The following is a 25,533-nucleotide window of genomic DNA, read 5'->3' on the forward strand; positions in this document are numbered from 1 at the left end:
TCTTTGTATTACTGGTCAACCCCTGGTTACACAAAGCCTTTCCTCTAACCCAGCCTACTCCAAAGACACTGAAGAGGCTCCTCATGAGCAGGCCCAAGGCCTCACTCACTGCACTTACAGCAAAGCAACCAATCACATCATTCTCTCCAAAGGGGTGGCCAAATTCTTCAAATTGCCCATTTTCAGCCTTCAACCCTCGTCCATCGTAGCCATAAGAAAACTCATCCTCACCTAGAAGAGAGCAACACTTACTATGGTTGCATGACAGGCACTGGATTCCCACAGGCAGCATCAGATTAACTATAGTGCAATCCTGCCCAGGAGGATAAGCTATTTACCTAGCTGTGAACGAGAGAAATCAATAGACCATCCAACACGAAGCAGCTGATGCTCTGTGGAACCTTCCTTTAGTGGGAGGTTTTGTGCCACCTAAGCCACAAAAAGGGAAAACAAACATTGCACATGTCTTAGAATCCTGTACCAGCAGACCTAAAAAGATTTCACCTAAGCTAGTTTCACTCACAGATCAGTACTTTTGATAGATAAAAGAATGAGCTTTATTTCATGGCCATTTTCATATTGTGTGTGTGTTTTTTAACCAATCTTTTATAATGCTAACCGTCCAAACAAATCTGTTTCCAAACAAGTGTCGTACCTAATCTGATTTAAGGCTAATAATGCTACTGCAATACGAGACACATTCCTTACCATCTCCATTCTCTAATTATCTAAATTTTCACTAGGTTCTAATCATATCATTCTAGTAGTGTTTTTCTAAATGTGAGATCAGGACCTTTATATAGAATGGTTACAAGTCTATACCAATGATAATGATAACAAAAAAAGTATACACTTGTTTGTTAAAATTAGTATTTCCCAAAGTCTATTCTTCTTGCCTCTTATTAAACTAATGATAGTACTAATTCCCAGGTTTTTCAATTTATGCTGTGGTCCTGACACTGATTTAGCTCAGTGGATTTTGCATTTCTGCTCTGTTTTAAACTGGTTTTGTGCTGTGTATTTTTATCCCTCTGTTCTCCATTTAGAATATAGTTGTATTTATTGTTGTGGAAGTGTGAAGGCTGTGGAAGTCCCTTCCAAAGGAGAAGCAATTATCCCCCTTCCTCTGTTGCTGCTGGCAGGCTAAGACCCTTCTATCTAGACAAATCTCTGATTTTTAATCAAATGGCAAATCAGTGTTTGAAAATAGTGTGCTGTCTTTTCATCTTGTATATTTTAGATTACGTTTTAAATGTACAATGACCCTTCTCATCCCTGGAGGTTCAGTCCAGAGGCCCCCACGAATAGTTGTGCCCCATATTATTCAATGGGTAGCAATGTGCATGCACCACCACTGAATAATATAGGATATGGCAAGCTGCACACTCCAATCCATGGATCACAAGCCCACTGTATTTTTAAATTGTTTTTAACTATATGCTTTTAATAGAATTGTTGTTTAATTGGGTTTTTAAAATTTTTAATATAACATTTTAACCAAAACTTTATTTTACATTATTGTAAGCCATCTTGGTGGGAGAAAAGCAGGGTATAAATTGAATAAATAAATAAAGTGTTGCTTTTTGTTTTACTTTAATTGCGTCCATTAACTTTTGCTCTACGGTGTGAGCCTCCAACACAACCTTCACTTTTAACCAACTTAAAAGTAACTTAAATGAAAAATTAAAATCAAATAATGCTAACAATTATGTGCAATTCTCAACTATGTAGCAAGTGGCAGTCACCTTTTCCCCAACCACTGATCTCCATTCCTAGTTGAATATTCTGTTGCAAACATCACTCATGTTTGGTGAAATACCGTTGGTGTTTTTATAAGTTAATGACAGTACTGATTCAAACAAACAAATAAACAAATAAATAAATGCGCTAGGAAATATGCCTGGCCATTATCTAAATAAACTTTAATGGTTCCGCTTTCTTTTTAAAATGGTGATCAGTACACTGAAATCCGTCCAGTCAGAACTGGAGGGGCTCAAGCACTATGCTACCTTCCTGACAGAGAAAAACAATTCCAGGCCACAGTTTAATGGATTAATCAGACTACATAACCATCTAGCTGGCCTGGATCATGCTTACAGCTAAATGTTCCAGAAAAGATCCGGGAACTTTGAATAGACCTCTTTACCTTTGCCTCAAAGCAAATCTTCCCACTTTTCACTCCATGTGTACTTCTTGCCCCAGACCAAAGATTGGGAAATTTCTCAGCGAACAAAGGCTGTCCTCCATAGTGGTCCTTGGTGGCTCTGAAGTGAAGATCAGATGTATCTGTGCAAGAAATGAAAGCAATGTGCACCTTAAAAAATGTTGTGGGTGGCATCCCAAGTTGTCAAACTGTTTCTGTATGTATATAGCTGAACTGTGCTCACACAGCGTGCAAGAAATTAACCCAGTCTCCAGCTCCTATTCAGCAGTCAGAATGAGGCTTCTCATAACCCTAAGAACATCCAACACCCTCTTAGTCCCAGATTCCTGCTTAAGCGCCCAAATCCAATCAAGTCAAGCCTTTTAATGAAAGAATACAAAACCACACACATTACACTGAACCTATTCTAAATATATTTTTCCATGGCAGGTCTTTTGAAAGTATGCTTAAATGAAAGTCATCCTGTCATCATTAAGTTGCCAATAATATTTTAGTTGATTCTAGGCCTAAAATGCTGGAACATTAGTTGCTATCTTGTAATTATCGTTCACTTGAGTGTACATTTTTATTTCACTGACAATTAGCCCAAGTACTTCTAATCCTAATAAAAACTGCTTCAAATTACATGTTCTCACTACAGCGATGCTGACCTATTCAAAATGGCAGGTGACTGACACCACCTAATAAAGAGAACACTACTAAAATCCATCTGAAGGACTGAGCCATTCTTATGCACCACTCTTGCGTTTCCAGTTACACTTGCAGATTAGTTTCCCTCTAAATGATTTGGACTAGAGCCCATATGTGTTCCAGTCACCAAAGCCAAGGGTCACAGATTATGTCCAAACAGGTTCAAGTGCAATGTGCAGTCCAAAACACCTGGATCAGCTTAAAAAAACAATACATACATGTGTCCAGGGTCACAAGAGTCTCGTCATCCTCTTCTCTAGGTTCCTCTTCTGGTGGTGGTGGAGACTTGGACCTGCATCAAGCAGAAATGAATATCCAATTTAGTCATGATAATACATACTCATTCAAGAACAGTAGATAGAAGAACCCTGGTTTTCATATCTATAATGCTCTGCTTCACTTTGCAGTGTTGTGTAGGTTATGAGAAAAATATATTCTTATACAACTTTAAAAAATAAATGAAAGGAACAGTGCAAGGAAGTGTCATACCAAGAAAGGGTGTGAATCATGCAGAGAACAAGATGTTGCTGGACTACAACTCTCAGCATACCTCACCATTGTGTATGATGACTGGGGCTGTGGGTAACTATAGGGCAAAAAAAAAAATCCAGAGAACCACATGATTCCTACCTCATCCTAAGATCTGTTCTAAGTCGATGTTGCCTAAAATCTGGAAACCACATAATCGCCCCCTAGTTCTCAAATACCAAGTACAATAAGCTGAACTTCAATTCAGTCAACCAGTGGTCCATCTATCACTGTTTACTCTGACGGATGAAAGTGCTTCTGGAGTTATATACCTCCTCGGAACATATTAAGTGAGGATGCTAAAGTGGTGATTTAAGCTAGGCTCTTCTGTATTGAAAGGATAACATCTACCTACCATCTCAGTATCCCATCACAAAATTCTTCAAGGAATATTGCTTTAAGATGCATGCCATGATTACTTTCAATAAAGAACTGAGAAGAAAAAGTGGTTGAAAGTACAGGAGAAAGTAGAGTGACTAAAATGGTGAAAGGTCTGTAAACCATGCCCTATGAGGAGCGTCTTAGGGAGCTAGGTATGGTTAGCCTGGAGAAGAGAAGAGATGATTTGATAGTCCAATTTAAATATTTGAAAGAATGTCATACTGAAGATGGAGCAAGCTTGCTTTCTACTGCTCCAGAGAATAAGACCTAGACTAGAGCAATGGATTCAAATTACAGGAAAAGAGATTCCACCTCAACATTAGGAAGAACCGCCTGACAGTAACAGCTGTTCAATAGTGGAACACACTGCCTCAGAGTGTAGTGTAGTCTCCTCCTTTAGAGATTTTTAAACAGGGACTGGCTGGCCATCCATCAGGAGTGTTTTGATTGTGTATTCCTGCATGACAGGGAATTGGACCGGATGGCCCTTGTGGTCTCTTCTGATTCTACGACTGTGAAAAGCTGGCATAGCCAGTCATATTTTCAGCAGTAAGAACTGGTTGCTTACTAGTTTTGCGAGCCTGTAAAAAGAAGCTTGTGAAAGACAAAGATCTGCCCAATTTAGCACGAAAAAAATCCCTGGAGTCCTTTAAAAATATGTCAAAGGTGATCAACACCAGTAAGGCACCTTAAGCAAAACCGCAGTCTCAGAGTTACTTCACACAGGTCAGCCATAGATTAATGTTCAGAAATCCCATGATGTCCATACATTCCCTTTGTAAATGTAACAGCTATTAGTGGCCTCTTGAGTTCTAATGAAGAGAGGTGGAGTACATTATGCAAGACTGGTTAGTCCTCCCCAGCCTAATGAACACTACCTTCTAAATCAGCAGCAGGCAGTATGACATAAGCTACATGCATTGCCTCTCATGTTCCCAGACTCTCTCTGACCTGGAAAAAATCAACACATAAATCTGCATAACTTGTCTCCTTTCCCCAGGGCTAGGGGCAGCAGCAAAAAGAGTCTTTTGAGAAATTAAAAGTGAGTGGTCTTGAAATTGCAAGTGACCAGTTACAGTATTTCCTGTTTTTAAAAAAAGCCAGGGTGGATTCCATTTAGAGGCAAACCCAGATGCATCTGGGAAACTATCTACCTTTTAAAGACTCAATGAGAATTTTAGAGCAGTGAAATCAAGGAATTTTCATGAAGATCAAGAAAAGGTCAAAAACGGATGATCTGCCCACAGAAGCGGCATTCTCATGTAAAAGAGAAGGCATTAAAGACGCATCTCTTCCGGCAAGCCTATTCCCTCCCCCCAGATCTTCTATAAAGAAGAACAGTTCGCCTCAGGTCAGAATTGCCATTTATTGATTTTATTGTAGCAGTCTTAAATATTGTATTTTAGATACTGTATCATTGTATTCTTGCTGTAATCCTGCTTCGATCCATTGGGAGAGGCGGGAAATATAAAAAAATAAATACATTATTATTATTATTACTACTACAACGGCTACTTTTATTTCACACTCTGCTGGCAAGCTACCCTGAAACTGGTTTGAATCCCACCTGCTATTATATGCCTCTTCTCGGAACTCGTAGTAAGCACGGCCATGCTCTTCCTTCTCATCTCGTTGTCTTTTTAGCCCCTGGCGTTCACCATCTGGACCAGCCTGCTTTGCTTTCTCATCCTCTTCATTTGCTGTAAAGGAAGTAGATTTTAATAAAAGCAGTCAAAAAGTGACACATGCAAACACATGCACGGAAGCGTCATTCTGATTTCTTCCACATTGGAGGAGAAGTTCTATAAATGAAAGAAATGCAGGCTGGCATACTGTTCATTAGTCCAAACTAGAGTAGACCCATTCATAGAATCATAGAATCAGAGTTGGAAGAGACCGCAAGGGCCATCCAGTCCAACCCCATTCTGCCATGCAGGAAATCTAAATCAAAGCATCCCCGATAGATGGCCATTCAGCCTCTGTTTGAAGACCTCCAAGGAGGGAGACTCCACTACACTCCAAGGGAGTGTGTTCCACTGTCAAACAGCCCTTACTGTCAGGATGTTCCTCCCAATGTAGAGGTGGAATCTCTTTTCCTGTATCTTGCATCTATTGCTCCGTGTTCTAGTCTCTGGAGCAGCAGAAAACAAGTTAGCTCCCTCCTCAACATGACATCTCTTCAAGTATTTAAACAGGGCTATCATATCACCTCTTAACCTTCTCTTCTCCAGGCTAAACATCCCCTGCTCCCTAAGTTGTTCCTCATAGGGCATGGTTTCCAGACCCTTCACTGTGAGTTAATAAATAGGCCATTCCCATTGAATCAATGGGTCTACTCTAGTAAGGACTAATAGCAGGATTTAGGTTACAAGGTGTTTATCTTTCACCAACAAAGAAATCCCTTACCCACAGCATTAGGCTTGCATCAACTTTCTGGCTCACATGTTACATTGACTCATGGGACTCAATGGGCTATGTTTCATTTTCCACTTCATCCATGTTATGTGTTCAGAATTCTTCCTCAAGTGTCAGATCTTCTGCTTTTCTAATTCAACTGTACTGTACATATGATTTCAGTACAATTGGCCTGGCACACTCACTTATTCAACCATCCACAGCTTGAAAATATTAAAAAAAAAACAGTTCCAAAAAGCAAATCTTGTCCTTGTCATTTGGGGACACCAGTTTACTGCACCATTGTATATAACAGGACTTGAGCATCCACAGATTTTTGTATCCACGGAGTGGTGGCGGTCTTGGAACCAAACCCCAGTGGATATCAAGGGCCCACTGTACTGTTACCTTCAGTTCAGAAGGAAGATGTATAGCTATGGTATCTGTGTGAAATTACAAAGGTATTTCATACTGCAAATTAAGTCTGAACACTGAATGCAGACAGTGACATGACAGCAGTGCAGCTAAGACATGACAGCAGTACAGGAGATAAATCTATGTGGGATTAAGTTTTGTGCAGGCCTATGAGCAACTTCCTACTTCTTTATTTCATCTTGACAAAAAGTGCTTGTTCTTATACCTTTCTTTTAATCTCAGGAGCAAACAAATCTTAGCACATTTTCAGTCTTAGACAGGAATGAGGTGCGAAGAAATCCGTATTATAAGACATGTAAATTACTTTGCAAACAAAAACAACAAAACAACAACTGAGCATCTTTAGAACATCATATTTCTAGGATGTAATAGAATACTTCAATCTCTCTGTCTCTCTCTCTCTCTGTGTTGTGTCCCTTCAAGTCATTTTCAACTTATAGTGACCCTAAGGCAAGCCTATTGCGTATTTTTATTTTTTTTGGCAGGTTGTAACCTTAAGCATCTTCTTGGAGGTTTGCCATGGGCATCCTCTGAGGCCTTGGAGAGTCCTTTTTGAAACAGAAAATGAATAGCAAGTGACTTTCTCTCACCTCTAGATGTAAGAAACCCTCTCCTGGGTCTAAAATAGTTCAGAAAGGCATCAAAACATGGTGGAAAATTTCCCTAAAGGGACTTTGGTGGTAAGAAAAGGTTTAATTTTTTTTTGCACATGTGGGTGCAAAGGGTGTGTGTGGCCCTCCAAGGCCTTATCAGGGACCAATGTAGCCCATCACCCTTCCACAGTTGTCCATCTTTCTTCTATATTATCCAAACTCACATTTTTAATAATGCAGAAACACCAGGTGCCCAGCCCAAGATTTCGTAAGCTTACCATTCAGGAAATCTATGCACATATATCGGTTTGTTCGATGACAAGCCTGGGAAACATACCAAGAACACCACCAGGCTCTGCTATTCAAAGGTATAGCCATGCTAGTCTGTAAAATCAGGAAACAAAGGGATCTTGTAGCACCTTTGAGACTAACTGAAAGAAAGAAGTTGGTAGCATGAACTTTTGCAGGCTTAAGGCTGAGTTCATGCTACCAACTTTTCTTTCAGTTAGTCTCAAAGGTGCTAAAAGATCCCTTTCGCAGGTTCCACTGTTGTTGTTAGCTGCCATCAAGTCAAGTTCAGCTTATGGTGACCCTATGAATAAAAGCCCTCCAAGGCACCCTGTCCTCAACAGCCCTGTTCAGGTCTCCCAGACTCAATTCCTTAGTTTCCTTATCTGGAACGTGGTCTTCTTTTCCTACTGCCTCCTACTTTACCAACCACTACTGTCTTTTTGAATCAGTCATGTCTTCTCGTGATATGTTCCGAACACTTCCATCTCAGTTTAGTCATCTTCGCTTCTAGAGAGAGTTCGGGCTTGATTTGCTCTAGGACCCATTCATTTATTTGTCTTTTTAGCAGTCCACAGTATCCATAGAGCTCTTCTCCAGCACCACATTTCAAATGAGTTGATTTTCTTCCCACCTGTTTTCTTCACTGTCCAGTTTTCAAAACCATACATAGACATCAGAAATACGATGGCATGGCAAAGTCTAACTTTATTATTCCATTATATATCTTTATATCATTGTCTAGGATCTTGTTGAGTTCCTGCATAGCTGCTGCTCCAAGTCCTAGCCTTCTTCTGGTTTCTTGACTGCAGTCTCCATTCCAATTAATCACAAACCCAAGGCATGGGACATCTTGAGTTATTTCCATGTCTTCATAGGCTACTTTAAAGTTACATAAATAATCTGTAGCCATTATTTTTGTTTTCTTTTGTTTCACCTGCAAACCTGCCTTTGCACCTTCTTCCTTGACTTTCTTTAGCAACAGTTCAACTCTTTGCTATTTTCTGCTAATAGTATGGTGACATCTGCATATCTTAAATTGCTGATGCTCCTTCTTCTTGTTTTCTCATCCTTCTTCTGAGCATAATCCTGCTTTGCTTATATGTTCAGTACACAAGTTAAACAGATATGGTGATAAAACGCAGCCTGGACTGACCTCTCTGTCAACGGGAAACCCTTCCGTTTCTCCACATTTTGTCCTGAAGGTGGCCTCTTGTTCTGAGTACAGGTTATGCAACAAGACAATCAAATGCTGTGACACACATTTCTTTATGAAGGATCCATATTTTTCATGATCTGTACAATCAAAGGCACTACTATTACAAGTGATAAAACAGTTTTCCAATCTGGACTGGGTACCACATTTTTCTTAATAAAAAACATTGATTCAAGCACCAGTCAGATATTATAAGTCTGGGTAAGTTCAAATCTCATAAACTTTCTTTAAGCCATTAAAATGGATTTATCTGTTGAACTCACATGAGTCCCTCCCACAAACAAGGTGCGAATGCTAACACTGATTCATTACAGCAGTGGCTCCCAAACTTTTTATCCTTTATATCTACATGTGGATGTCAATGTTGTACATGAATAAAAGCATTTTGTTTGTTTAGTGTGAGTATTTTCAATACATTGTCATACACTGACTTGTTATAAGGAAACGGCTCTCTTCTTTCTCCTCAGGCAGAGTCTTCAAGCACCCTCTTTGCCTTTCTGTTCCCTGAAAGGAAGGGGAGCATCAGGGCCTCCAAGTTTTGCACCCCCCTCCATCTGGCCCCACACTTTGAGAACCACTGCTTTATAGCATTATCAAGGTTGCTAAGACAGTACCCCCTGCTTTGCATAAATGTAATATAAAGTGCAGATCAGTTTTTAGAAGTGTGAACTGTCTAGGGCACCCTTCTTCCTTCCTGTCTATTAACCTTGGAAACTTGACTAATAGCAACAATTCTATCAGTACTATCTCCATTTATACATACAGAGTCATCGACATGCAATGAGCTTTGAAGTGCTTTATAAAGGAACCTAGTCCCAACTCACAAGGAGTCAGATCTTAACATGGTAGTACAATACTTCAGAATGCTTCACATTGCACTGCCTCCATCCAAGAAGCTTAAGGTGAAGTTACCAGTCCATTCTGCTCTCACGACAGTCTGTAAAGTAGGTTGAACTGTGAGAGTAAATGGCTCAAATGTGCTTCACAGGTGAGTGGGGACCCTCAGAGCCAAACCTGACAACTCAGTGTTTTAGTAAGCCCATAAAACAGCTGTGGGAAATATGTGGACATTCAGAAGATGCTTGAGGTTACAACTCACATAATCCCTAAGTAGCTGGTGGAAGTTAATAGTCGTAAGATCCCCTCAATGGCTTTAAAAAGAGGACTAGGACAACACATATTTGTAGCTTTCCCTAGAGGCTATCTAGTAAGTTCATGGCAGAGGTGAGATTTGAATCACAGATTCCTTTGTTCACAACTTAACTATTACAATTATCATGTATACGCAGCTATTATTATGCATTACACCAAGGAGCAGAGTTTTACACCAAATAACTTTTTTTAAAAAACAAACCCCTTTTTAGTATGTAGAGAGATCTTGTAGCACCTTTGAGACTAGCTGAAGTAAAGAAGTTAATCTCAATGGTGATACAAGATCTGTCTACAAACTAATTCCACAGACAAACACAGCTATACCTTTGAATTCGACCCCTTTTTTAGTCATTTTTAAAAAGCCTGGATGATATTATTACTACTATTATTGTTATTTTCCAGCACTCTTGCTGGAACAACAATGAGCATCTGAATTTAAACATTTTAACAATGGAAACTGTTCCCTGTTAGACCAGTATCCAATTCCAGTTGCTTCATTCACTCTCTTTTACAGTGCAAGAAATGCCATTCAGAAACAAATCCTTCAGTTAACACAAGTTTAACCAAACAACTTGCTTTAAAGAAGCACTTTTAATAATAATAATAATAATAATAACAACAATAACAACAATAATAATAACCATTTCAGCTAGCAGCCATAACATCTGGACTGCATTTTGCTACTTAGTTTTCAGATTTAGTCCTATATTGGTGTAGTACTACACCAGTGGTAGGCAATCTTTTTGAGCCGGGGGCCGGGTTGCTGTCCCTCAGACAACTGGGGGGCCGAAGCCAAAAAATAAATAATTAAATAATTTTTTTTTAAAAATTAAATATATAAATAAACCAGGACAAATGTAGGACAAAATTTTCAAATGGAAGACACTTTTTTTAAAAAACATGGAGGACACACAAAAAAATTTGCTGATTTTTTAAAAAATGTTAATATAAATGCATGTTTCTGAGGCTTCTATAGACAATTGCCCCCCAAAGGCCCCAGCGGCAATCGGCGGCAGGACCGGGCTGGGGCCGGTCCCAAGGGTTGCAACCTGTGGGCCGCAGGTTGCCTACCCCTGTACTACACATTACATGGTTTAATATATATATTCATGTATAAGTCTAGAAATTTAGGTCAAAAAATTGAGCCCCAAAAAACCTGACTCAATCTATCCACAGGTCAGCTATCTTAACTCTTATTTAAAAGAAGGAACCATCTCCTGGTGAAAAGCAAGAGTATAATATGTGAAGTACTGTACTGACTTCCTCTACTCTCTCATCCATCCAGTCTTAAGAGTAAGCACAAAGAGTTAGCTCTGCTGGAATTTTCTAAGTTCATTGACATTGTTTTGCTTTGCTTCATCCTTTAGATCCTCTCTTACATGCCCCTAAATTTTACCCTTGACTTATCCATGGGACATACCAAAAGCCATAATTTTGGCCCTAAAACTTGCACTCAGCTTATACATATAGTTGAGTATATACGATAAACAAACAAACAAAGAGTTAAAACAAGTGTTTTTAACTGCTCCCCCCACACAACCTGTTAAGGAGCTACTTCTATAGGTAATAGATATAGACGATCTGGCTTGCAATAATTATTTTACATATAACACTGTATTATGCTCTGACGAGTAACATAGGCCCCATACAGACAGGCCCAAATAAAGCTGCTTCGGGCCACTTTGGAGGTACTGTATGCTGTTTAAATGATGCATGCGTCCTAAGAGTCCAGAAGCTGTGCCAAAGCCATGCTCTAGTCCTTAGGACTGGAGTGTGGCTTTGGCGTGGCTTCCAGCCTCTTAGGAAGCATGCAGCATTTAAACAGCATACCTCCAAAGTGGCCCGAAGCAGCTTTATTTTGGCCTGTCTGTATGGGGCCAAAGTCTTCTGTTTGTGGCTTACTCTTAGATGACCCCCACAGTGCCAGTCCTTGGACACAGCCTAAGTCTGTGCCTCTTTCCTGATTCAAATCCTCAGAACTAGTTTCTGGCACAAACCTTCCCCTCAAAGTTTGTTACATAATGATGATGAAGATAGGAATGACAACACACTGACAAGAATACTAGTAATGATACTATATAAAACAATAACGACAATAAAGTAACAAGGGCATATGCTGTGGTCTAGAAAATCCCATGGCAAAGGAAAGTTGTTGTTTGCCTTATTATGTTCCATCAAAATTATCAGAAATTGTGGTACTTTAAAGGCTATCAGCTCAACTACAATGTCAACAAACCGATGCTAGCAACAAATGGCATACAACTAGTAATAATGAATTCACTCAAATTCGAAAACCCACATTGGGCAAGCCATAGTTTCTCAGCCTCAGAGGATGGCAATGGCAAACCCCTCAGATGAAACCTGCCAAGAAAACCAACCCCATGATAGTCTTGACTCAAAGGCATGCAACAACAATATACACAACAACAACATACAAGTTAATGAATGTCTCCTCCTCAACAGACATCCTGATAGTAACACAGTGGGCCCCTGGTATTTCCAGGAGTTTGGTTCTAGGACCCCCCCCCCCATGAATACCAAAATCTGTGGAGGCTCAAATCCCATTAAATCCAATAATAAGTAATAATAATAATTTTATCTATATTTCCTGCCTCTCCCTGCGGATCGAGGCAGGATCACATCAACAAAGCAACACAATAGAGTGTAAAAATATAGCCAATAAACTGCTAACATTAGTACAATAAAAGAGCTAGACCATTCAATGGCCCAGTAAAACGGGGTCCCCTAATATAAAATGGCAAAAACAGTGTTTGCTTTCTGGAATTTATCTCTATTTTTGGAATATTTTCAAGCTGTGGATGGTTGAATCCGTGGATAAAAAAATCCATGGATATAGAGATCCGACTATAATAAATGTTGAAATATGCCCAACAAACCTCATCAACAAAGGGCCTAAATCCAGCTCCTAGCCCAACTCCTAAACCTGTGGTCCCCAAGCTCTGCCCTTTAAGAGACGTTGGACCCCAGCTGCCAGAAGCCTCAGCCATGTTGGCCAACAGCCTGGGATTCTGGGGGCTGAAGTCCAAAACCTCTTAAAGGGCAGAGTTTGGGGGCCACTGTCCCAAACTGTTAAATCCATGCTTATGTAAATCTCAGAGATACATTTCCGTGGCACTGCGGCATAGTGGTTTGAGCACTGGACAATGACTCTGGAGATCAGAGTTTGAATCCCAGCTTAGCCATGAAAACCCATTGGCTGACTTTGGTCAAGTCATACTCCTAGCCTCCGAAGATGGCCATGGCAAACCCCTTGGCAAGCAACTTGCCAAGAAAACCCTAGGCTAGGAGAGGGGCAGAAAAGACTTGAAGGCACACAACAGACACACACAAACAGAGATGGAGCTAGTAAGTGGATTTAACTCATAGGAAATAACAACAACAACAACACATGGTAAACTAACAAATCTGCTTCATGCACAGCAACATATAGCTGGCAATAATAAGAGTTGCTGTTGCTATTTTTGTTGTGGGTTTGATGTTTGTAATTTTATATTGCTTTTATTTGATGTTCTTATTGTTTTATTCTAATAGGTTTTTAATGAGGTTTCATTTGTGACCCGCCTTGGGTCCCTTTCTAGGAGAAAAGCAGCATAGAAATGATATACATAAATAAGTATTTTTTTGTGTCCTGTCTTTTTAGCTTGTAAATCTGAGGAGAATTAACACTCTGTAAACTGCCCTAAGAGCATTTCTAAGGAGCAGGGGTCTAAATAGAATAAATAAATAAACCTAAATACATCAAGACACGACAGAGGCAATGGCCACAAACCATATGAGAAGCCTCATCTCCATCAGCAACAGTCGCGAGGAAGAGGTTTCAGCCAAATACTCTTTCCATGATGGTCCAAAACACACTGTGGAATGAATCCAGTTTGAGACCGCTTTAACTGCCCTGGCTCAATGCTAAGCAATTCTAGGAACTCTAATTTGGTGAGACATTGAGCCTTCTGTCAGAAAGAGAGAGAGAGAGAGAGCGCTCTGGTGCCACAACAAACTACAAATCCCAGAATCCCCTAGCACTGAGCCAGGGCAGTTAAAGTGGTCTCAGACTGGATGATTTCTGCAGTGTTTTTAAAATACTTATAGAGTCCTGAAACCGCTTAAGAGGCAGATACAGTCTTCATACAATCATACGTTCCTACAATAGAGAACGTTCAACGACAGGAAGCCTGTCACTGCCTCTCCCACCTTCTTCCCACTTACTACCATCTTCACTTCCCCTTAAGAAGCTGAATGGGGACTTCTTCACACTGTTCCTAACTTACTATTTTAACTCTCTCTAGTACATCCGAAATCCCCATTTGCCTTGTCAGAAAACAATCAACAGTTTCCCCCAAAAAAAATCTTTTTTTAAAAAAACATTTCTCCCAATATTTCCCTCTTAAAATGCAGGAAAGGTAAGGTTAAAAGATACATTGAGCTCTGACACTGAGATATATATAGCTGTTAGCTGCCATCTCCAAGAGTCCCTATCTTCCACTGTAGTCTTGCCCAGATGCTGCCCATAACAACCGCCCTGACTGAGTCTATCCATCTGGTTTGTGGTCTTCCTCTCTTTCTTCTACCTTCTATCTTTCCCAGCATCATTGTTCTTCTAGGGATCCCTGCCTTCTCATGATGTGGCCAAAGTACAATAGCCTTAAACTTGAGCATCTTTGCTCCCAAGGAGAGCCCTGGTCCGATCTGCTCAAGAACCCATTTCTTGGTCTTCTTGGCTGTCCATGGGATCCTAAGTATTCTTCTCCAGCACTGCATTTCCAATGAGCTCGTTTTCTTTCTGTCGGCTTCCTTCACTGTCCATCTCTCACATCTGTTCCTGGGGATGATGGGGAATACCATGCCTGGGACAATTCTGGCGTCTCAGTTGCATGTCTTTGCTCTTCAGTATCTCTTCCAGTCCTTCAGTCTCCATTCTGGTCAATGTTTGACCCTAGATATGGGGATTCCTGAACTCTCTTTCAGTTTCTTTCTTGTCTAGATTGCCTTTCTGTATTTCTTCTGCGCTTGCTATTTTTGGTTTTCTTTATTTTCAGCATCAGACCTGCCTTTGCACTTTCATTTTTCACCTTCCTTAGCAACTGTTCTAATTACACACACACACACACACTCTCTCTCTCTCAACACACACACACACATATATATATACATACATATATATAATCTATATATACTCTCTCAATATATATATTCTATTTTCTCTATATTCTCTCTCTATACATATATTCTATATATACAGTGGGCCCTTGTTATCTGCTGGGGTTTGGTTCCAAGATCCCTCATGGATCTCAAAATCTGTGTATCCTCAAGTCCCATTAAATACAATGGCATAATAAAATGGTGCCCCTTATATAAAATGGGAAAATCAAGGTTTGGCGCTTGAAATTTATACTTTTTGTGAACATTTTCAAACCATGGATGCTTGAATCTGTGTATAAAAATCTGTGTATAAGAAGGGCTGACTGTATATACTCTCTCTCAATATATGTTTCTGTGTGTGTGTGTATACACACATATATATATACACACATATATTCTCTTACATATATATATATTCTCTCTCTCTCTCTCTCTCTCTCTATATATATATATATATATTCTATATATATACACGTTTATATATATGTCTATTCCCTTTTCTACGTCGATATGTGCCATGTATTCCCTCTCTCTCTGGTCCTGGAGCCTCCCTCTGTTCCCAGAATGCCCCTTTCTTCTTCTTCTTCCTCTTACCTTGCTGCTCTGCTGCCGGGGGCTTGGCCTCTTCCCCGCCGCCCTTGGGGGCCTCTTCCCCGCCGCTGCCGGCCCCTTCCTCGGAGGCCCCTTGAGCCCCGTTGACGCCTCCTGCTCCTCCTGCTCCTCCGGAGGCCTGGGCCTCTGCTGCCTTCTGGGCCTCTCCTGTTTGAGGCTGAGGCGGGGGCTCCTCTTCGTCGGCCAGCAGCGCCTCCTCGTCCTCCTCCTCCTCCTCCTCCTCGTCCTCCTCTTCTTCGTCCTCGTCCTCCTCGTCGTTCTCCGCTCCGCCTCCTACTCCCAGGCGGGCCCTGCCGAGGCCTTGTCCTCCCGCCGCCGCCGTCGCCGCCGAGGCCGCTCCTCCTCCTCCTCCGGCTCCGGCCTGGGCCTCAGCGCCGGCCTCCTCGGGCCCCGCGGCCAGCATCTCGGCGTCCAGGGCCTCCTGGAGGCGCTGGGCCAACTCCACCTTGAGGCCGCGCGAGTCCAGGCCCCGCCGCCCGAGCTCGGCCCGCAGCTCCGTCACCTTCAGCCGCTTCACGTCCATGGCGCGCGCGCTCCTCAGACGCCGAGGCCGCAGGAAGACCTCGCGACGCCACGCGCATGCGCGGGATTCTGCTTGGCCTTTTTTCCTTCTTCACGCTTATTCTACCACAGACCTCTGCGCCACGCACTCGCGCACGCGCAGAAAGGCAGCCCGCTTCTCCAGGCTCAAAGCGCATGCGTAGAAACGCAACCCGCTTTTCCACATACCGCCCACCCTTCTCTAGGTTCAACGCGCATGCGTAGAAAGATAGCCCGCTTTTCCACACACTATCCAGTCTCAACCTTTCTCCAGGCACAACGCGCACGCGCGGAGAAAACAGCCCCCCCCAGCGCTTTCAACGGCGCATGCGTGGACACCTCAGAACGGACTCCATACACACAAGAACGACTCGCGCGATCTTGGGAGTCCAAATTGGCGCATGCGCCCATGAAATCTTCTCCCCCCCATTATTCCTCCTCAGTCTTTGTTGTTGGACGGCGCATGCGCATGTTTTCTAACGCGCCACTTCTATTGCGCATGCGCCTGGCTGTAACTGACAATTTTTGAATAAAGAAAACATTCAAAAGCCTGAAAAAAACACGACCAAGGCTGCCTCGCCTCAGAACGAACCTCCGCGTCCTCCATTTCAGTCCAGGAGGAATTCCCCAAATGTCCTCCATTTTGAGCATGGCCAAGAAGTATTGTATTACATTGACATGAGTTCTTTTTATTGGCTTGCCTTTGGTCACAGTTTTCTTGAATGCTTTACGCTTTGCTTTGCCCTGTCCTCCTTGGCAGGCAGGGCAGCACCCTGGATGTCCTCCTTTTCCAGGACCTGCCCTCCATTTCAGTCCTTTCTGTCCAGGAGGAATTCCCAAATGTCCTCCATTTTGAGCGTGACCAAGAAGCAAGTGTTCGTTACTGTTTATTTATGGTCAACAGATCAAAATGTAAAGTACAATTAGTTACATCCCAAAGTTCATAAAGCATAAAACACACATAAACACACACATATATGTATACAAACACAGAGCCGTAAATACCAGACCCACGACTGAAAAGGCCGCTTGTGGTACATGTCACTTGTTTCAACATTGTCATGATTTAATTCTATTTTAATATACTATTTTTGTATGCTTTTAATTGTATTTTTTAACGTTGTGAGTCCCAGTTGTGGAGAAAGCGCGGGATATTTATTATTATTATTATTATTATTATTATTATTATTTCCCGAAGATTTTTTAGCTTATTATACGAGAGGAATTAAAATCACTTCAGTAAAAAAATTAAGTCACACTCTTTCAGCCTCAAGGCTATGGAATTCTGGGAGTTGGAGTTTGTTGTGGGCCCAGAGCTCCGCTCTGGGCCCCACAACAAACTCCAACTCCCAGAATTCCATAGCCTTGAGGCAGAAAAAGCGTTAAAGCGGTGCCAGACCGGGTTATTTCCCCAGTGTGGACGCAGCCACTAACTAAACAAGGCCCTGGTCACGTGACCCGTCGGCCATGTTTGCCGTTTGGGAATGAAAGAAGCCAATAAAGCTCCCTTTATTGTAGGCGGCCTCGGAGAAGCCCTGGCGACCAGGCGCCTGGATCCCAATGGCAACGGCAGCAGCAGCAGCCAAGGAGGTACCAGGCTTATGGCGCCATTTTTCATTTTCACCTCAGAAGGACGGCCCTTCTCCGTTTTCTGGAGCCTGGGGCCATAAAAGAGGGGACTGAGGTCCCCAAAACACACTGCAGAAATAACAATAACAACAACAACAACAATAATAATATTCCACTTTGAGGCCGCTTTAACTGCCCTGGCTCAATGCTAGGGGATTCTGGGAACTGTAGTTTTGTGGGACGTTGAGCCTTCTTTGTCAGAGCGCTCTGGTTGGACAATAAACTACAGTTCCCAGAATTCCCCAGCACTGAGCCAAGGCAGTTAAAGGGGTCTCATAGTGCATTATTGTGTGTCTTGGACCTGAGTGGGGATTGGACAACTCTGGTCTCAAACACACTGGAGGAATAATCCACTTTGAGACCCCTTTAACTGCCCTGGCTCAATACTAGGGGATTCTGGGAAGCAGTTTTGGGAGACACTGAGCCTTCTCTGTCAGAGAGCTCTGGTGCCACAATGGACTACAATTCCCAGCATTGAGCCAGGGAAGTTAAAGCGGTCTCACGCTGGATTGTTTCTGCAGTGTGCTTTGGACCTACGTTGTTGTTGTGTGTGCCCTCAAATTGTTTCCAACTTATGGCCACCACAAAACGAACCTATCATAGGGTTTTCGTGGCATGTTTCTTCGGAGTGGGGTTGGCACGGCCATCCTCTGAGGCTGAGAGAGTGTGACTTGCCCACGTTGTTGTGTGTGCCTTCAAGTCATATCCAATTTAGGGCCACGATAAAGCAAGCCTATCATAGGTTTTTCTGGCCATGCTTCTTTGGCGTTGGGTTGCCACAGCCATCCTCTGAGGCTGAGAGAGTGTGACTTGCCCACGTTGTTGTTGTTGTGTACCTTCAAGTCATTTCCAACCTATGGCCACCCAAAGGCAAACCTATCAAACCCCGGACTCCAGAGGGCAAATCCGAGGCTCAAGCCACGACATTGCACTGGCAATCCAAACTTTGGGGACCCTAAGTCCATGGGGTTTTGTTGAGAGAGGGTTTGCCATTGCCTGCCTCTGAGACTGAGAGTGTGACTTGCACAAGGTTTACATGGTTGAGGGTGCAGAGACACATTTAGGGCTTTTGGGGGGGAGGTTAGCCCAAAAGTGTTATCCAAGGCACAACAAGCTTAGAAGCCCCCTTTAAAAACACAGTGCTCCTTGGAAGTCAATAGTGGAAGCAACATTTCCCTAAAGACTCAATGCACAAATCATAATGAAATGTAATGTACTGCTGCGGATTAGAATTTGGGCTTTGCTTACTCTAGGTAAGTAACTTTACTGCATCCATAGTTTTTTGTGGGTCTTTCAGGCTATGTGGCCATGTTCTGGAAGAGCTTATTCCTTACGTTTCACCAGCATCTTTGGCTGGCATCTTCAGGCAATGTCAGCCACAGATGCAGGCAAAACATCAAGAATAAATTCTTCTAGAACATGGCCGCAAAAAACAAACAAACATGGGTGGCAGCCATGAAAGCCTTCGACTTCACATTACTGCATCATTCTTAAAAAATAAACCAATGAAATAATCAACAACCTCGGTATTTTAATGGCTGTAGCTCCACAGTGGGATGTATCATGTCCTGTGTTCAAGAGAAGAAGTCCCCTGTTCTCTTCAGCATCTCCTGCGGAAAAGCAGAAAAGAGATTTCCATGCAAAATTAGAGTCTTACTTGGTTTCTTTCCTTTCCTCCCAGGCTTCTTCGGAGGCATCCATGGAGCTGCATCTGCAACGAGCCCAAGCTTTCAAGGAGGAAGGCAACCGCTGCTACAAAGAAGGACGCTTCCGGGACGCTGTGAGTCGCTACCACTGGGCCCTGCTGCAGGTGAAAGGACTGGATCCCAGCATCCCTTTTCCCTTGCAGGAATTTGGCGCAGAGAGAGCGTCCATGACCTCTGAACAGGAGAGGGTACTTCACAACATCCAAAGCGACTGCTATAACAATCTCGCTGGTAGGTTTGTGGGGTACATTGCCTGGGTTTTACATTACGTTGGGTTCACCAGAAACAGGATTGGATCTAGCTTTGAGGGCGCTTGAGGCAAACTGTTTCCTCATGGGATCTGATGGATCTGCGTGATAACAGCAGTAGATGTCTAAGCAGTGTTGTGTAGCTTGAGACTAGTTCTCATTTTGTTGCTGTTGTTGTATGCCTTCAAGTTGTTTCCGACTTATGACAACCCTAAGGCAAACCTCTATCATGAGTAGAGAGATCTTGTAGCACTTTTGAGACTAACTGAAGAAAGAAGTTGGTAGCATGAGCTTTCCTAGAAAACTTCCTAGACTGAAGTCTACAAAAGCTCATGCTGCCAACTTCTTTCTTCGGGTTACTTTCCAAGGTGCTACAAGATCTGTGTACATACTGATTCTACAGACTAACACAGCTATATCTTTGAATTCCACCTATGCCATGGGGTTTTCTTGGCACGTTTCTTCAGAGGGATTTTCCCCTAGCCATCCTCTGAGACTGAGAGAGTGTGACTTGCCCAAGATCACCCAGTAAGTTTACATGGCTGAGTTGGGATTCGATTTGAACCCTGGCCCCCCAGAGTCCTAGTCCAATGCTCAAACCACTACACACGCTGGCTCCTTTAGTTACCATTTTAGTTTCCCATAACGTCCCCAAAATGATGCTAGATCAGAGGCGTATGGGAAATCAAAATGTGGTTGAACCCAGTTGGTTAGTAATAACTCAGAGTGCTGGAACAGGAAGGAAAAATAAAGGCAGACAGTTAACTAAAGGATTACAAAAAACAAAAAACACAGGACTCAAGTCCTGTTGTTCCAATAGAAGTGCACCATGCAAACCAGCACATGCATGCAGCCCCATTGGAGTGAATAGTGCAGAGCCATCCGGGGATGCTCAAATCTATGAATGACAAGCCCACAGATGGCAAGAGCAACTGTATCATAATTCCCGGTTGCAAGCACAGAGTAAGCAAAGTACCAGCCCGGTATGTTTGTGGCCTTTTCTCCAATTTGTTAATTGATCAAAACACTTTTGCAGCCAATTTTACTCACCTCCTACCCCTGTCCCTTTCTGGCCCTTTCAACAACTTGAAGGCACACAACAATAACAAAGATAATGACCATATTTGTTTTTTCACTTTAAATACACAATTGGTTGCAAGAAATGAGAGATCCACTGCGCACTGAGAGACAAAGACGTGAGTGAGGTTAGCTAGTATTGAGACACAGAGCATGGTGTCCCCAAACAGAGTGCATTTACTATTATTAGCGCATAGTGCACAGTTCTTTAGCACACTGAGGTTTTTTTTTACAAAATGTACTTTTTTATATCCTGAATTTACTACCATTTATGGTAGTAAATGATGAAATAGATTAATAATTATTGATGGCAAACTTGTGAATAACTAAATATGCGAAAGATAAAGTTTGGAAGTCGAATGCTGACTGTATTTAAAAACATGATGAAAAACTGTTTAAAATATTTGAAGCATAATTTCCAATAAAAGATTTTAAAAGACTGCACACCACTTCACACATGTGCTACTGTTTTCCTTCTGTGTCTGTAGGCTGGCTGGCGATGTGAGTGCCTTGTAGCCTGTGCAGAGTAACCTAGATCCTTTGGTTAAATAATTCCTGCCCATTGCTGACTTCTTATTAGGCATGATCCTGTGCTTGGTGTCTCTGCAGCATGCCTCCTTCAGATGCAACATGTCAACTATGAACGCGTGAAAGAGTACAGCCTAAAGGTCCTGGAAAGGCAGCCGGAGAATGTGAAAGGACTGTATCGTGCTGGAGTGGCTTTCTACCACCTGAAGGATTATGACAAGGCACGGCACTATCTTCTGGCAGCAACCAGTAAACAGCCCAAAGGTAAGACAGATACTGAGTTTCTCCATGATGGTTTCCCCCCATTTTAGGTCACCTTGGAAAAAGAAGCACTGAGGATGATACTCGAGTTTCTGAAATCATTATAGGATCAAATCAGCTTTTGCTTCTTGTTCTGGTTTGCTTTATTCATAATAATAATTATTAATAATGCATGACCCTTGCATTCTATTTTCATGTTTTTTGCTGTAATTACTACAGTTGCTCTGTGAAGTAACCTTTATATCCTATGGAGAGGAGTGAGGAAAATCCAGCTACAGGTCATTTGTGGCCCCAAGGGGTTTTGTCCCCTATTGTGTTTTTAAAAATTGGTTGAAAGGTGATCAAGAGTGACTTCAAAGCTTCTGAATGCACCATTTTGCTTTTGTTGAGGATAGGGGTTTGTAACCTGTCCCAACTTTAAAGGGACTTTTTTTCTCAAACAAGAAGTGACTGGATTGTTTGGAACAAAAGCTCCTTCAGGCCTTGAAAGGGGAGATCCCAAATGCACTAAAATGGCCAATCGCATCCCCTCAGGTTTATCTGCTGGCTTATCTTTTTTTGCTGAAAATTTATTGAACCTTAAATGTGTGGTGCAACTCTTTAGTTTACCCAATGGGCTGGACCAACCTTAACCCGCCCTGCATTCTATTGTAGATGGGAAGCACTGAGATTTCTACAGTTCCATTGTTATGGACAGATGATCTCTTGGTCATGACCATGTAGACTTTGTGGGACTCAGAAACTGCAGGATGGGGGATACATTAAGATGATGTGCCTTGGTAACTAATGGATCAAGATGGAATCCTGGTGGATCTCAGAGAGTTTCCTGCTGTCTTGATGGGTGATCCTGTTGAAACCATGGTCGATTTGAGGAATGAGGAAAGACCAAGGTAGTGGGCACCATCACTCCTAAGCATTCCTTCTCACATTGGAAATAAAACAGCTCTCTGGTTTTCTAGGGAGCTGGCACCAATGAAACAAGTGAGATAGAGAAAAGAGCAAAACTGGCAATAAACCCAGAGTGAGTCCAAGCTAAAATGGGCTGAAGTCCTATGATGGTATAATAAAAGTAGCAAAAAATACTTTTGGGGTATGCCACCATTGCATCCTCACAGAAGCATCCAGCAGAACTCTTTTAAGTGGTCAGGAACCAGGAGCAGCTCTGACTTATCTGGATTAAGTTTCAGTATGTTCTTCCTCATTCAGTCCATTACAGCTGCCAGGAGCTATTTTAGCACAGAAATAGCTTCCTTGAAATTGGGTGGAAAGGAGTAAGAGTGCTTGGTATTAGCATACTGGTAACACTTGTTAGGTGGATGTGTAGTTGGTTAACAGACTGGATCCAAAGGGTACTCAGCAGTGGTTCCTCTTTATCAAACAAACAAGCTTCATTTATATACCGGTTCATACTGCCTAAGCAGTGTCTAAGCGGTTTACAACTGTAAGCTAATTTGCCCCCAACAGTCTGGGTCCTCATTTTAGCAACCTCCTCGAAAGGATGCAAGCCTGAGTCAAGCTTGAGCCCTTTTGCTGGTTTTGAACTCACAACCTTATGGTTTTGAGTGAGTGGCTGCAGTCCAAGCATTTAACCACTGTGCCACCAGGGCTCCTTATCCTAGAGAAAAGTCATTAGTGGGATGCCACAGCGATCTGTCTAGGCACCAGTGCTATTCAACATCTTTATCAATGACTTAAATTAAGGAATAGAGGGCATTGCTTATCAAATTTGCAGAGGACACCAAGTTAGGAGGGGTAGCTAATACCCCAGAGGAGAGGATCAAAATTCAAAATGACTTTAACAGATTAAAGAGTTGGGCCCAAACTAACAAAATGATTTTCAACAGGGAGAAATTTAGGTTACTCTGTACATTTAGGCGGGGGGGGGGGGGGGAATGAAAGGCTCAGATCAAGGATGGGAGACACCTGGCTTGACAATAGTACATGCAAAAGGGATCTAGAAGTCTTAGTAGACTATAAGCTGAACATGAGTCAATAATATAATGCAGCAACTAAAAATATCCAATATGATACGAGGCTACATCAATAGAAGTGTCTAGATCAAGGGAAGTAATAGTACCACTGTAGTCTACCTTGGACAGGCCTCACCTGGAATACTATGTCCAGTTCTGGGCATCACAATTCAAAAAGGATATTGAGAAAGTGGAGCATGTCCAGAGGAGGGAGACCAAAATGATGAAAGGTCTAGGCACCATGCCCTGTGAGGAACAACTTAGCCTAGAGAAGAGACGGTTAAGAGGTGACATGACAGCTCTGTTTAAATATTGAAGGAATGTCATATTGAGGATGGAACAAACTTGTTTTTTGCTGCTCCAGAGACTAGGACACAGTAATGGATTCAAGCTACAAGAAAAGAGATTCCACCTAAAGATTAGGAAGAACTTCCTTATGGTAAAAGTGTCTGACAGTGGAATACTCATTAACTTTGATTTTATTACTTATTTCTTGTTTTCTCTCTCTGTTTCACAATTAAAGATGCCAGTGTGAAGCGATACCTACAGATGACAGAAACCCAGCTGAGCAGCTACCATCAAAAGGAAAAGCAACTGTATGTGGGGATGTTCGGCTAGAGGCGATGCATTCTCCTTGGAAACACCTAGACGCAACAGTGTTGGTGCCTGGTTTTTTATGGTCCCCTACATGGTTATTGGGTTCAGAAGTGTCAAATCTGCAGTGCCTTGAAAAATGTGTTTAATGACCAATCTAATTGTAAAAGATGTGCAGTTTCAACAGTATTGTTGCTTTTGGATAGAACAGGTTGTGGGTGGATGCTGACGTCCCAAATTTGTCTCCTTCTCTGCACTGCAGCTGAAAGGCATCCATGTGGTCAATACTGTGTTTTCAGGCTTCCCCTCTTTCCAGCTGATTTATAAAATAGCATGGTAAATTAAAGTTTGTGTGTGTTCTCTTTTTTTAAAGAAAAAAAACCAAATGTGAGGCATCCTAGTCTTAGCACAATTTCACTGACTGCTGTGGTCAAGCCCCTTGGACTTGGGAGTCTTGGTTCCTTTTCATCAGAGGGAGAACTCTTTGTTTTTGAGTGAGATTCTGACCTCCTCCATATATGCCATTCTCATGCGGCAGGTGAATCTACAATGCTTTGTTATTGTTTTTGGCGCCCTCGTTCTCACAGCAACAGTCACTAGGCCTCTTATGGGAATTGCTCCTATAACAACAGAGTCCTATCATGTCAGCTAGGCTTGGCATCTCTATATACTAGGCACCTTGGTCTGTATGAAAAGAAAGCCTGAGGTCAACATATACTACTATCTGCTTACACTGCAGCAAAATTGGCAGATAAATGTATTGCAGGTGATCCTTCCACTGTTCTAAAAACAGAATAGGAATCATAGAATCCTTAAGTTGGATCCAAAGGGTCATCAAGTCTAACCCTCTGCCATGTAGGAAGACATTATAAAAGCCATCCAGCCTCTGTTAAAAAATTTCCAAAGAAGATTCCCAGCAGTCTTGGATGCAGTGTGTTCCACGGTTGAACAGCTCTCACCATCTGGACGTTTTTGTTAATGTTATGTGGAATCTCTTTGCCTATAGCTTAAATTCATTGCTCCATGTGCATCAGCAGAGCCTTTAGTAAAGGATCCAAACTGCAAGTCAATATTGACAAGAGGTTCAGATCCGCAGGGCCAGACAAACTGCATCCCGTAGGATTAAAGGGAGATGCCGATGTATTGTCTGAAACACCTGCCATCATTTTTGAGAAATCTTGGGAGAACCGAGTGAGGTGCCAGAGGACTGAAAGGAGCCAACATTGTCCCTCTCTTCAAAAAGTGCAAAAAAGAAGATCTAGGAAACTACAAACCAGTCAGCCTGATCTCAATACCAGGAAGCAATTAGAACTGATTATAAAGGAGCCTGTTTGAAGATCTATGGATGATAATAGTGACTATAATTGTCA

At 42.2% G+C, this 25,533-nt stretch overlaps 2 protein-coding genes across 3 annotated transcripts in view; one reads left to right on the forward strand and one right to left on the reverse strand.

Moving 5' to 3' along the window:
• Nucleotides 1-16,235, reverse strand: part of HNRNPUL2 (heterogeneous nuclear ribonucleoprotein U like 2) — a 28,620-nt gene extending 12,385 nt beyond the window's left edge. For both annotated transcript variants that reach the window (XM_089483500.1, XM_089483499.1), the window contains exons 1-6: nt 15,593-16,235; nt 5,331-5,463; nt 3,073-3,146; nt 2,147-2,286; nt 339-429; nt 119-231 (exon numbers count right to left, since the gene is read on the reverse strand). In XM_089483500.1, coding sequence (XP_089339626.1) covers nt 119-231; nt 339-429; nt 2,147-2,286; nt 3,073-3,146; nt 5,331-5,463; nt 15,593-16,133 — 1,092 coding nt within the window. In that variant the 5' untranslated portion in view covers nt 16,134-16,235. The remainder of the gene's footprint in view (nt 1-118; nt 232-338; nt 430-2,146; nt 2,287-3,072; nt 3,147-5,330; nt 5,464-15,592) is intronic.
• A 1,278-nt stretch (nt 16,236-17,513) lies between these two features.
• Nucleotides 17,514-24,509, forward strand: TTC9C (tetratricopeptide repeat domain 9C). Its single transcript, XM_089483100.1, has 4 exons — nt 17,514-17,740; nt 19,461-19,716; nt 21,420-21,602; nt 24,093-24,509. Exons 1-4 carry the CDS (start codon nt 17,711-17,713, stop codon nt 24,185-24,187), a joined length of 564 nt encoding a protein of 187 aa, XP_089339226.1. The 5' UTR covers nt 17,514-17,710; the 3' UTR covers nt 24,188-24,509.
• Nucleotides 24,510-25,533: the final 1,024 nt, after the last annotated feature.

Source organism: Sceloporus occidentalis, unplaced genomic scaffold (assembly GCF_023333645.1).
Source record: "Sceloporus occidentalis isolate IW3139 unplaced genomic scaffold, rSceOcc1.0.p SCAF_20, whole genome shotgun sequence".
NCBI classification, from domain to species: Eukaryota; Metazoa; Chordata; class Lepidosauria; order Squamata; family Phrynosomatidae; genus Sceloporus; species Sceloporus occidentalis.

Coding starts and splice junctions, on each gene's coding strand:
- TTC9C (XM_089483100.1), top strand. CDS start 17,711: ATGGCAACGGCAGCAGCAGCAGCCAAGGAG. Junction 19,717..21,419: donor CTGCTATAACAATCTCGCTG/GTAGGTTTGTGG, acceptor GTGTCTCTGCAG/CATGCCTCCTTCAGATGCAA. Junction 21,603..24,092: donor AACCAGTAAACAGCCCAAAG/GTAAGACAGATA, acceptor TCACAATTAAAG/ATGCCAGTGTGAAGCGATAC.